We start from the raw sequence: 13,270 nt of genomic DNA on the forward strand, positions 1-13,270 counted from the left end.
AGGGTATATTACATAGGGTATTGATTCAGCTGCTTTAAGAAGGACCAAGACAACAGAGGCTTAAACCAGATGGAAAGTTTATTTCTCACTCATGTGAAAGTACAATCTGATAGGAGTCCAGTGAGGTGGGGCTTGATGATCTTCCAGGGATCCTTCTATACTTTTGTTTTCTCCCCTAGGATTTTGCCCTCTTCCGCAGAGCCAGACTTGGTGCACCACCACCACGTCTAAATGAATGCCCCTTAGAAGGGGAAACAGGAAGTGGAGAGTAAAGCACTTCCTTTTGAGGGCAGGACCCAGAAGTTGTACACGTCACTACTGTTCACATCCTGTTGTTTAGTGAAAGGGAGGCTGGGAAATGTAGTCTCAAACTAGGCATCCATGTGCCAAACTGAAACTCAAGGAATTTTATTACTAAGAGAAAGGAGAGGATGAATATTGGAGGAAAATGAGTAGGTAAATTTAGAGGTAAAGCTATATTAGAACAGATGGTATAGACCATCAGGGAAAAAGGGGCTATAGGTAAGCAGGTCCTAAGACTCTTATTTACTTGCTAAGGTGGAATATTATATTTGGCCTTCAGCTTCCTGATGGCCAAAATGAAAAGGGAAACAGAGTCCGTAACTTATTTATCAGCATCCCTGTGACACATACATGTTTCTTAAGAGAAGTAAAGGTTTTCTTGGTCTAAGTTCTAAAGGAAATCTGTCACCCTGGATTTCAAAGAGGCAACACCAGGAATGTCAGGGCAGTGTCCATAAACATAGCCCTGCAAAAGAAGCGGCAATTTGTTTTATGTGGAAGATATTTTTAAGACACTCTCTAATGAAAGAGCATTGGTCAGAAACTCAAGTTCACAAAAGCAACTTTGTTGCAGGATGGGACAGGAAGACTGGGGAAATACTTACTAAATGTGTATCTTTTTACATAGGCAATAGGGGCTTAAGTCAGTTATTTGAAGAAGTCTGCCCTCCCCCACGTACAATCTACTTGGGAAGAAAGGTCAAAATACATGAAGTGATAATACTACTACTTAGCCAACTAGGAGGTGTTGCCATGAATGGTTGAACATGCTGGCACCCAGCACCTTGCTCTATATGCTGGTCCTCTGTGCCGTTATAGAGCGCACAACAGTTTATAGCAGTCTGTATCAGGCATTGCATACTAGCTATATTTTACAGTTTGCCTGTGTTGTATAATCTTACCAACACAGTGATATGAGATATTATCCGTTTCATCGATGAAGTGACTGAAGCTCAGAGGGATCAAGTAACTTTCCCAAAGGCACACAGCTGGGAGCGGCAGTGGTATTTGAACCTTGCTTCCTTTTATTCTAAAACTGGTTGTTGTTTGTTTACCTGTAGTTGATACTTTGCTACACAGCTGATGTGCTGAACAGTATGGTTCTGACTGCAAGGGCAATAGCATTTCAGTAGTGGAGAAATCATCTCGGACTGAGTGGTCAGCGGATGCTAGCTGCTATCAGCTGGAAAGATCTGTCAGAGTGAAAAGGAAGAGAGATGGCTCTCGAGTAAAGGGAGAGATCATAAATGAAGGCAAAGACTTAGAAATGAGATGGATCTGATTGATGAAGAGTTGACGTACTGCCTGGGCCAGAAAGGAGGATTTTAGTTGGATGCAGTTAAAAAGGAAACCTGACAAAATGTGATTTTTTTCCAGTGATTTTCTTTTTTAAATTTTTATTTATTTTTGGCTGTGTTGGGTCTTCGTTGCTGCACACAGGCTTTCTCCAGTCGCGGTGAGCGGGAGCTATTCTTTGTTGAGGTGCGTGGGCTTCTCATTGCGGTGGCTTCTCTTGTTGTGGAGCATGGGCTCTAGGCGCGTGGGCTTCCATAGTTGTGGCCTGAGGGCTCAGTAGTTGTGGCTCGCGGGCTCTAGAGTGCAAGCTCGGTAGTTGTGGTGCACGGGCTCAGTTGCTCCGCGGCATGTGGGATCTTCCCGGACCAGGGCTCGAACCCCTGTCCCCTGCACCGACAGGCGGCTTCTTAACCACTGCGCCACCAGGGAAGCCCCTCCAGTGATGTTTTGAAGTGACATAATCATCAGATTTGTTTGTAAGATGTCCAAGTTGAGGGTGACTTGGACTCATGTAGAAAGAAGCATAGGGGACAGAGAGAAAAAGATCAATTCAAGCTGTGTGTAGGAGGAAAATATATACCGTCTATGATTAATTGGTTATGGTGATAAAGAAGGTGTTATTTCTTGGTTTCTAACAACAACCTGGTTTGCAATAAACTGAGAGATGTATGTTTTGGGGGATTATAACAAATGTTGTTGAGATTCTCAACAACATTATCCCGGGGAGTGAGAAGCATCTTCCATTTCCTCAGGAGTAACTGGGCACCTGGGAAGCTTTTAAAGAAGAGGTGGACAGGCTACCGGGCAGTGATTTGAAATGATAAAAAGAATGTCACTGAAGTTTGGAAAGCTCTCGTACGCACATTGTTGCTGTTTGAGCCTCCAAGCAGCCTTGTGTACTGAGTAGTCTTATCATTCCTGCTTCTTTCTCAGGAAGTAAGAATTTGCTTCAAGTCACATACGTGGCAGGTAGCCAACTAGGTATCAGTCCTATGGAGTGCCGTCTCACTTATTTTTATTTTTAATTTAGAAATAAAGAGAAACTTGTAGTTAACCAGGACATGAGTGCTTTAAAAGCAGTCCTTTCATCATCCCTTCTTGACCGTAAACCTGTTTAGAATCACTGGCTATCTTTCTCACGAAAGAGAGAAACAAGGTTAGCAAAAAAACATTTCAAGGATCTTTTCTGTTTGAACAAAATGTCGATACCTAAGGTAACAGCCTGTCAGGTAAGGTCAGCTCCATCCACGTAACAGATGTATGTCAACAGAAACTATAGCATTTGTGAATATATATTTTTAATTTCCACATATTTACTTTTAAACTATTATTAGCAACCTATTTGTCTCCCAGATGAAAGCTTCAAACAGCCCTCTTTGTATAAAATAAAATGTATCCATAGAAACTAAAATCTCAAAGAGGCTGGCTTTCCCTTAGTATTTAGACTCTAAAAGTTTTACGTGTTAAAAATAGAAACCGGTTGATATTTCTACAGTTTCCATAGCCAGGCTGCTGCAATCACATTTAAGTTTTTGGCCAGCGTCATAGGCCACAGATGTTCAGACCTTACTGGGGACCTGAATGCACCCTAAGCTGGTATTTAATCTCTGTGGGGCAGGAAGTGTGGGCAGTCATTCCAGACATAAAAGTATGCACTGTTGGGAGGAACGTGCTCACTCTCTGTTGTCCTGAGAACTTTTAAAAATTCTAGATTCATTCTCTGTTTCCAAATAATTCCATAATTGGCCTTATTTTTGGCATTGGGGATACTTCTTCCAAATAAATATTTAATGAGCTTTTAACAGATAGTTCCTTTTTACACAAAAATACTATCTGTAGGAATCTAAGTTTTACGTGGACTATTCTGAGTATCTTTAGTTATTAATGCCATATAATTCCCAAACGGATGTATGGATTGGGAGAACTGTGGATAAAATCCCTCCCCATGTCCTCTTCCCCTGATACAAAATTTCTATAGGTCCATGCCAGTGGGGTCTTACACTTCATTGAAATGGGAGACTGTCTGCAGAATCATAGCTTACCTTTGTATTTTTTTTTTGACTTGTAGTCAAATGACTGTAATTGGATCTAAATTTGTTGTCATGCTCAGTAATTCATGAATTAACTACCAATGCATTAAAAACCTGAAATTCCTTTTCCAAGAATGACTTCTTCCTGTCGATACACAAATATGCCTTAATATCTGTATTAAAGATAAATATTTCCCTTGCCTGCCACTCTCCTCTCTACCTCCTCTTCCACATCTTTGATCTCTGTCCTAAAAAGAGCTACCTACACCTGCTGTCCATACCTGCTGTCCACACCTGCTGCCCACACCCGCTGTCCATACCCGCTGTCCATACCTGCTGTCTACACCTGCTGTCCATACCTGCTGTCCATACCCGCTGTTCATACCCACTGTCCACACCTGCTGTCTCGCTCACCTTTCGTTCTCAGCACACTGAAGGTGGGCTCTGGTTCCCTCCATGTAACTGAACTGGCCCTTTCTAAGGTCACTGGTGACCTATATTTTGCCAAATCTTATTCACTGTTGTCATTGTAGTCCTTGTTTTAGTAACATCTGATGCAGTTGAGCTTGTACCTTTCTTAAGCAGTGTTCTGTGACATGACCTATCCTGGTTTTGTCCTTCTTCGTGGCCCATTCATAGTCTCCTATGGTGATTCCGCCTTTTTTGCCAACCTCTCATGTGGCAAAGTCCCACTTTGACTTTGACTTACTATGTTTATTGTTTACCTCTCCCCACATTAGAACGTAACCACCCAGAAGACAGGAATCTTTGTTCATTCACTGTTTCCCAATGTGCCTAGAACCGTGCCTGGTTTAGAGCACGCTGGATAGGTCATTGTCGGATGAATGAATGAAGCTGGTAATAAGCTTGGTCCACAATAGGTCTAAAGCATTTTCCATCCCAACTCATTCCCACCCCCTATCCCATACCCTGTATGTTTCTTTATTGCAAAATTGCCGTTTTTATTTATGGAAAAGAACTTTTGTCTTTCCTTGTGAGCTTCTCCAAAGCAGATGAGTGAGCTCAGTGTTTCATTTGATGTTGCTAAAGAAGATGACAGGTCCACATTTCCAGGGCCCTTTACTACTGTATGGCATGATCAGAGCATTTTCACGTGCCCACCACGGTCAGTACAAGAACTCTGCCTTCCTCATTTCAGGTCTGTGTTTCAGAAAGGGCTCACCGTTAAATAGCAGGGCATGCCGTCTGCCAGCACATTTTTGATCTTCAAAATATATCCACATTTCCAGGACCCATGATTATGGGACCCCCTCGCCCCCTCCCCCTTTCCTAGGGATACCCCAGGATGGAAGACAGCACTGCTTTCATAAGGCTCTTCCTTCTCCAAGAGAGGCTCGTATCAAAGAAGTTTCCACTTACTTTTTTTTTTTTTTTTGCGGTACGCGGGCCTCTCACTGTTGTGGCCTCTCCCGTTGCGGAGCACAGGCTCCGGACGCGCAGGCTCAGCGGCCATGGCTCACGGGCCCAGCCGCTCCGCGGCATGTGGGATCTTCCCGGACCGGGGCACGAACCCGTGTCCCCTGCATCGGCAGGCCGGACTCTCAACCACTGCGCCACCAGGGAAGCCCTCCACTTACTCTTTGAAAGAAACTAGGCACATTCAGACATGTGGCTACGCACCGTTCTGAGTGCATGGGGAGAGGGCATAGAAGACATTTGTATTGAGATAGATGTCGGAAAGCTGCAGGAAATGGGTCCCACTGAAAATGGAATCTTCCCCTTTCTCTGCCTGATCACTGTGGTGATACTTCATTACATCACCCTGTTCACTTCCTTCTCAGCACTTACCAAAACTTCTAATTATCTGGCTATCGTATTTATTATATAATTGTTACATATGTGTACATACACATATACAGTTGTATATATGTTTATACATATATGTTACATATAATTGTAATAGTATACTTGTTATAGATAAGGGTGGTATATTGTTTTCACCTGTGTCCCCTACTAGACCGTGAATTCTGTGAGGGCAAGGGCTGTGTCTCCAGCATAGCACAGGATCCAGAATAGATGCTTCTTTTCATATTTTTGAATAAATGAATAATTGGTTAAAATGAAAGAAAGCAACAGAAGGGTAACTGCCTCTTACCATGGATGCTGTGACGTAATAAAATCGATCTCTGTGTCTTTGTGCCGTGGGAGCCTTATCTGAGATTTTTATCCTGCAACTACAGTGGAAAAGAACTTCTGAATGAAAGTTTTCATCTGGCCTTAAATTCTAGGTCTTTCCGAGATAAGTCTCCAGGTCACAGTTTCGTTATTAATAAAGAGAAAGTGATAATTCAGGAGTTCTCTAAATGCCTTCCTGTCTTTCAGTGTTTAGGCTATTTTCACTATGTATCATTATCAAATGTGTTAGTAATTTTGTTAATAGATTCCTGCATTTCAGTCCAGTTCTATTTAGAGTCCTACTGTGCGCTAGCCCTTTGCTGAGATACATAGCTTCTGACATGTGATTTGAAAAGAAAGTTTAATATACTTGTAAGATAGTTCATATTCTAATGGTGAGCTAGTAAGATGTGATTTTTTATATCATATCTTTATTCTTGAATTTAACCTAGAAAAGTTAGACAGTAACAGGTAGTAGTCTTAATTTTTATTCTCTTCGATGTCCAGATTACTACTCTACTAGTGGAATAAATAGATAGAATCTGGTTATAGTTTCCAAGGAAGAAGCGAGCATAGATATTATTTAATCCACATTCCATATTTTACTAGAAATGACAAAGAGACAGGGACTTGCCCAGCATCACATCAGTTATGCGGACGACATAACTAAAACACAGGGAGCTGTTGGCTCTCAGTCCTTTGTTTTTGAAACTACAATCCACTTCAGTTCTATGAGATGCTTGTGTGTGATGCACAAGACAGATGTAAGCATGACTTTCATGGAGTTTACCATCTGCTAAGGGAGAGAGAAATAAGAAGATTATTCATGGGACTTCCCTAGTGGTGCAGTGGCTAAGAATCTGCCTGCCAACGCAGGGGACACAGGTTCAAGCCCTCGTCTGGGAAGATCCCACATGCCGCAGAGCAACTAAGCCCGTGCACCACAACTACTGAGCCTGCGCCCTAGAGCCCGCGAGCCACAACTACTGAAGCCTGTGCACCTGGAGCCCATGCTCCGCAACAAGAGAAGCCCTGGCAATGAGAAGCCCCGTGCACTGCAACGAAGAGTAGCCCCTGCTCGTCGCAACTAGAGAAAAGCCCGTGTGCAGCAACGAAGACCCAACGCAGCCAAAAATAAATAAATAAATATATAAAAAGAAAATTATTCATAATTGTAAGGAGGATTGCAGGGTGCTGTAACCTAGCACCCAAACAGGAAAATGGAACCTAGACTAGGGCTCAGGGAAGGCCTCTTGATGATTTCACAGAACTTGAAAATGCATAGGAGTAAGTTTGGAAACAAGGGAAGAACATTTCAGGCACACTGAACAGCCTGTACGAAGACCTCGAACGAGTAGATGGTATGTGAGAGGGACTGGGTGAAAGCCAGGAGGAGCACAGGGAACAAGGGGAAGAGAGCTTGAGATAAAGAAACCGGGTATGGATCGGACTTTGGGAGGCTGTATAGACCATGGCAGGTGTAGACCGTGGATTTGGATGGCAAGGTTTTAAGTAGGGGAGTGGCTCTCCGGGCAAGTTGTGTAACTTCCTGGAGCATCACTATTCTCGATGGCATAGAAGCAGCATCCACGCCGGTGTTCAGGCTGACCCTGACCCAAAGCTCAACAGTGATGAGCAGGAAGCACGGGTGGGAAGTAACGTCTGTTCTGCCTGTTGTCCTGCCATTCGGGGTCCCCACCACCAAGCTTTGCTGTCTCACCTGTTCCCAGACTCAGGTCTGGGTCAGCTTTCTGACCATGTTTGGAATAATCCATCTTCTTCCATCCTTGACCTGACAGCTACCCTGTTCTGCCACCTTGCACTTCTCCTATCTTGGTGTCCTAGAACGCTAATTCAGTTTCTCTCTCTGACTCTCAGCTGCTGGGAGCCTGTGGATTTGAGTCCTAGTAAGTGGTGTTGATCGCTTGAATTCATCTCTTTTAGCGCTTAAGTTGCAATCAGTGTTTCAAAAGAATCCTTTGCATTTGCTGCCTATATTGCTTTGCTTTTCTAAGAACGTGTGAATTTTAAAATAATGACTTAATTTCTGACAGCTTGTAATTTATTTCACCCGTTGCAGTTGACATGTTTTAATTTTCTTTTGATTTTGCTATGGATGACAGGAGTGAAATGTTTGAATTATCACTGCATTCAACTGCTTTTTCTTTCATCTTTCATCTACAGTTTTCTCGTGTACTAAAGAATAGAGCCTGGCCCACCTTTAAACAGGCCAAATCTAAGATCTCCCCACTGCACAGCAGTGATTTCTGCCCCACCAACTGCCATGTCAATGTGATGGAAGTTTCTTATCCCAAAACATCAGCGTACCTGGGGAGTGCATTTGGTGTTCAGTTGGATAGCAGGAAGCATAATTCTCATGATAAAGAAAATAAATCGGAACAAGGTATGTTAGCTTTTTCAACTTTATCAAATGATGACACGTAACTTAGGCGATCATACCTATTCCTGCATCCCTGAAATTAGCATGTCAGCAAGTCTGAAATTTTATAAAGAAAGGATTCCTCATGCTAATCATTTGGATAATTATGCATAAGTGTTTGTAGAATGAAAATGGAGTTACACATTTTCATTAGTTTTCCTCTGAGAAGAATAATTGTTTTCGTCTTCCTTACATGCCTGATAGGCACAGCTCATCTTGCTGTGAAATCACTCATCTGAGATGGCCCTATAACTAGGAGAAAAATAGTAGAGGAGCAGCTGCAAGGGATGCGGAGTACCATCCCATGCCATCCCAGTGGGATGTGGAATCGAACTGTATTTGTAGTTTTTAATCACAACTCCCCATAAGCTTTAATTCCTGAATTAAATGCAACATTAGATTGGCATTTTATCTTTTGTAAGCTTGGACGTCTAAAATGAATGGCGCTGGATTGCTACTGTAAGTTAAAGGTAATAACGGTTGCTATGGAATGGTTTCAACTCCTCAGGAAAACTAAGCCCTATGGTGTACATTCAACATACGATTACAACTATGGCGGCCCCTTCAGGTCTGTCTCTGGGGCAGCAAGATGGGCACGGTCTCCGGTATTTGTTGAAAGAAGACGACTTAGAAACCCAAGATATCTATCAGAAACTGCTGGGCAAACTTCAGACTGCACTGAAGGAGGTGGAGATGTGTGTTTGTCAAACAGATGAGTAAGCATTTTATTTACTGTACTTTTAAATGTACATAATACAATAGCCGTAGGAAATGGCACTCCTGAATACCCATTATTCTTTTTACTGTTTGAAAATGTAGGAATTTTTGCTAAGCATATAGATCCTCTTAATGCCAACACCTTAAAAATGAGAAAACATGGCAGTTCTGTAGATCTGTATCTTAAGGAAGCATTTAACACCAGGGAAGAGAACAGCAAGGTTCTTTCATATAGAAAACGCTAAGTTTCAGTGTGCCGATGTTAAATTGAACAATATGATTGAAAGAGTACGAACTGCGTGTAGGGATTTCCTTGTGTACCTTTCACAGCCCAGAACACAGCATTTGGTGGATAGGCACTCAGTAGATGTTTATGAAAAAATGTAAAGCATACCTAGTCCTTAACATACTTGTTAAATGAGTAAAAGCCAAAGTATGTAACCCTAGGACCAATGAGCAACACCCTTTCTTCTCTTCTGATTGAATTAATGGTTTACTAAGGAAGTACCCAAATCACTGTGCCAGTAATTTGGAATCTTTTATCAAGAACGGAGAAGAGGAGGGAGTTGAATAAAATTTTTCCAGAGGTCAACTCTGATTCTTATTCAAGAATTTGAAGGTTGGAGAATTGCCTGAACTCTGTAGGGTGGTTTGCTACATCATGGAGTGTGACTGTGCTTCACATCTAGTCAAGGCAGAATGGGATTTGGGGTAGTTCAGTTTCTCACGTATAGAAGAAGGTGAATAATCATAACAAATTATCTATTTGTGGTGAAAAATATAAAAATTAATACGAAAAGCAATCAGCCTAGGGCTTGACATGCTTGCTTCTCATTCAGGGGATTGAAATTGTTGAATATATCATAGTGGGAAAAATCTGAAGATGGTATAAGGACCATTTTCCTCTTTTTAATGTACTCCCTTTATGAAGTTGCAGATTTAGATGGCTATCAAATGTGTATTATTTAGTTCACACACACATCATCCCTACTTCCACGGATAATTCAGATTTCACATAAAATGTTTAGAACTGATTCTAAGGCTTTGTTGTAATTAGACTTTACACTAATGAAATTTTAATTGACATGATCTCTATACATCTTTGAAATTTAGAGATCAAAATTACCGTATTAGTGCACCATATTTCTAAGATTATCTTTAAGTAGTCACTATTTACTGTGCTACTGTTTTCTGACATTTTTATGAGTTAATTTAGAATTGAAATTCTGTTTTCCTTTGTCTAATACACTAGTTTTTTAAAATTACTTATGACACTTGGTGTATTATATTGGGACCACCCCATTCCTAGACAATTTAAACAGTTTGAGGTTACTTAGAGAACAGGTGGTTATTTTTAAACAAATATATGGTATTTGGAATTGTTTCAGAATGACCTTGTGACAGAGAAGTTAATATTTTAGGACATTATATTTTGCTTTATTTAATAAATTGATTTTATCATATATGTTATATTGTATTTTAGAAACCAGTCTCTTTTTTCCCCCTGAAGTATTCAGGAGGTTCAAGAGGAAGACTGTTTATTAATAAGGCAATGGATAGTAGCATTGAATCATGGATCCTAGATCTCAAAGGGATTCTAGGAGAGCATCTGGACCAATCCCATGATTCCAGTTAAACCAAGAGTTATTATTCCTCCTTTTCAGATGAGTCCTTTGTCAATGGCAGGATTATTGATGTGCCTGAGTGAACACTGCCTTGGAGACTGGCTCTCTAATGCACTGACTACCCAGCACTTCCTGGCACTTGTCCAGAGTTTGTCTGTCTTTGTGAATTTATTGACTTCTTTTTTTTTAAGTTCAGCTAATGTAGATATATTTTCAAGGAAATGGTTAGAGCCAAGGGGCTCCCTTTACTTGGTTTAAAATGCTTTATATTTAAAGCACTAATTTCAGAAAGAGGGTTAAGCTATTTTTATTAACCAAAACTAGTTAAAATGATTACCTATTTTTACTTGTGATTTCGCCACTCTGTTATTCTAAAAGTCTTTACCAACTGTGCTTGTTTATTAGGAAAGTGACATGAAATGAGCCGGTGATTTGAGACACTTCCTTGGTCTTCTCTGTGTGCACCATATAATTTAATTCTAAATATAAATATGTTCCACCATAATTCAGTGTGTAACATAATCACTTTAAAACAGTACCGTTGTCCAAGTGCCTGGATGCCCCATTGCCCTGTTCAGAAATGCTGCAGTGCAGTGAAGCTTGACAAATTATTTAAAAAGCTAGTTACTAAACAGTTTTCTCACCATGTAGAAATTATTCTTGGTCTAACATAGGTGCCTCTGCAGAGTGGAGAAGCAGATCTCAGCTGCTGTGCCGAGTTTTAAGAGAATTGCCTCACGATATCTCCCTGCTAGCCTTTCTAGGAGTCATTCATTCCTGTGAAAGGTCCTGGTGCTCAGCCTGTCTAATTGTGAAGTCTGGTTTTCCTGTCACTTGGGAACACATCCTTTGACACACAGGCATTCCCCTAAATCCTCCTACCTTGTTCAGATCCAAAAATAGAACTAGAGACAGATGTGCTGTGTAGTAACAGGAAGTAATGTGATGTTATGAATTTCATCAAGATTGTGTGATTCCTGTTTCATTGCAGGAAGCTAGATACTTTAGCCCTTTAATGGGCGATTTTCCGGTTAATGACGCTCGGGTATTAGATATAAGTAAAGGGAAAAAATAATTCGTGGAGAGTCCAGAACCTTTGACAGGGTTTTAAAATTCAGGGTTTGTGTATTCTCACAGAGAGGAAATGAAAAAAGAGTATTGGGGGCTAGTAAGGCAGGAAATTTGAGAATAGACTTCATTTTGCAGGTACCACATGTCCCAGGATTGAGTGACAACCAAAACACATTGTAGGACAGTTAGTGAGCTGGGGGTTACAGATAGGAACGGTAGGGCTGGTGGTGGAATTATCTTTGAGGTTTTCCCAAGCATTTTTCTGGTAAATGTAAAAAAACTGGGCACAGTTTCATAAAAACTAGCATGTATTATAGGGGCTCATGTGCCGGGCACAGTTGTATGATTACATGCACTGATGGCTTTCGTTCTCACAGACCAGCTGTGAGTTGGTTTATGAAACACTGGGCTGTCTCACAGACGCCTCAAACTTAAATTTGTTTCTGAAACTGAAATCTACTTTGACCTCATACTCAAATCTGCTTTGCCCCCTCCCCCATCAAGGTTGTCCCCCTTCTCAGTATTCTCCGTCTCTTCAGTTTATGAAGCCAGTATCTAGGTATCAGCTGTGATTCTTCTCTTTCCTTTCCCTTCACCTCCAGTACCTTATCAGGTCCTGCCAGTTATACCTCAGAATGTGTCCACCCCATCACCTTAGACTGGGTCACCATAGTCTCCTCCCTAGTACCCGCTGTAGAATTTTCCAGCTGTGCCTCTCCATCTAATACATTCTACATTCGGCAGGTGCCGGAGGGATCTGTACAGGTAAGTTGTGCTAGTCCCCTGCTTAAAGCCAGTTAATGGCATTGCAATGCAACTAGAATCATGGGAGATGCGTTACTGTGGCCTGCACATTTCTACGCAGTTTGCCCCCGTCCCTCTCTCCAAACCCATTTCTCTGAGCTCCTCTTGCATCAGCCTCTTTCTGATCCCGGAACGTGACACACCTCTGCCTGGTCAGCCCTGCTCCCGAGGCCCGGCGTGGCTGGCCTTCTAGGCACTCAAGTGTCAGGCTGGTGGCCGGTCTGTGGAGAGATGGTACCAGCTCCCCCGGGACACAGTCCATACCCTGAGTCCCAGTCACTCGTGTCTTCCTCCTCTGGACTTCCTGCTTCCTCTACAACTGGTTTTTACCCCTTTCACTGTTACGTTCACCAAAACTCTAAAGCCTCCCAGACTTGAGACAACAAAGTTCCTTTCTTGCTCGCTTTCCATGCCCAGTGGGTCCCGGGGTCTCTGCTCCACGTCGGCCTCACTCAGGTCTAGGCTGGCCAAGCCCCATCAGCTGGAATGCCTCTGACGGTCACAGCAGGCAGGGAATGAGGCAGAGAGCACACTTGCATGAAGATGTCCACCCAGGAGGGACCCGTGTCACCTCCACTCGCGCTGCATTGGCGAAAGCAAGGCACGTGGTCATTCCTACCCTCTCAGGGGGAGGGGAGCCACCCAGTCATGAGTCCCGGAGAACTGGCATGTGGTGGGCGGCACTCATGCCCACCTTTGCCCTCCAGAGCGGGTGAGCGATATGCAGGGAGGGGTGTTCTGCTTAGTTTCCACAGTATTATGAGTGTGTCTCACTCAGCCCATCTCTAAGATGAGAATAACAATAATGATACTGATAATAATAACGAGGATACCCACTTCATAAGGTG

General features: G+C 42.3%; 1 protein-coding gene across 6 annotated transcripts in view; it reads left to right on the plus strand.

The window, feature by feature from the left end:
* PREX2 (phosphatidylinositol-3,4,5-trisphosphate dependent Rac exchange factor 2) overlaps positions 1 to 13,270 on the plus strand; it is a gene marked incomplete at its 5' end in the record, with an annotated part of 281,893 nt that overhangs the window by 155,628 nt on the left and 112,995 nt on the right. For all 6 annotated transcript variants that reach the window (XM_082858967.1, XM_082858971.1, XM_082858970.1 and 3 more), the window contains 2 exons: positions 7,950 to 8,169; positions 8,714 to 8,921. In XM_082858967.1, coding sequence (XP_082715093.1) covers positions 7,950 to 8,169; positions 8,714 to 8,921 — 428 coding nt within the window. The remainder of the gene's footprint in view (positions 1 to 7,949; positions 8,170 to 8,713; positions 8,922 to 13,270) is intronic.

Source organism: Leucopleurus acutus (genome assembly GCF_964270905.1).
Source record: "Leucopleurus acutus genome assembly, chromosome: 17".
Lineage (NCBI taxonomy): Eukaryota > Metazoa > Chordata > Mammalia > Artiodactyla > Delphinidae > Leucopleurus > Leucopleurus acutus.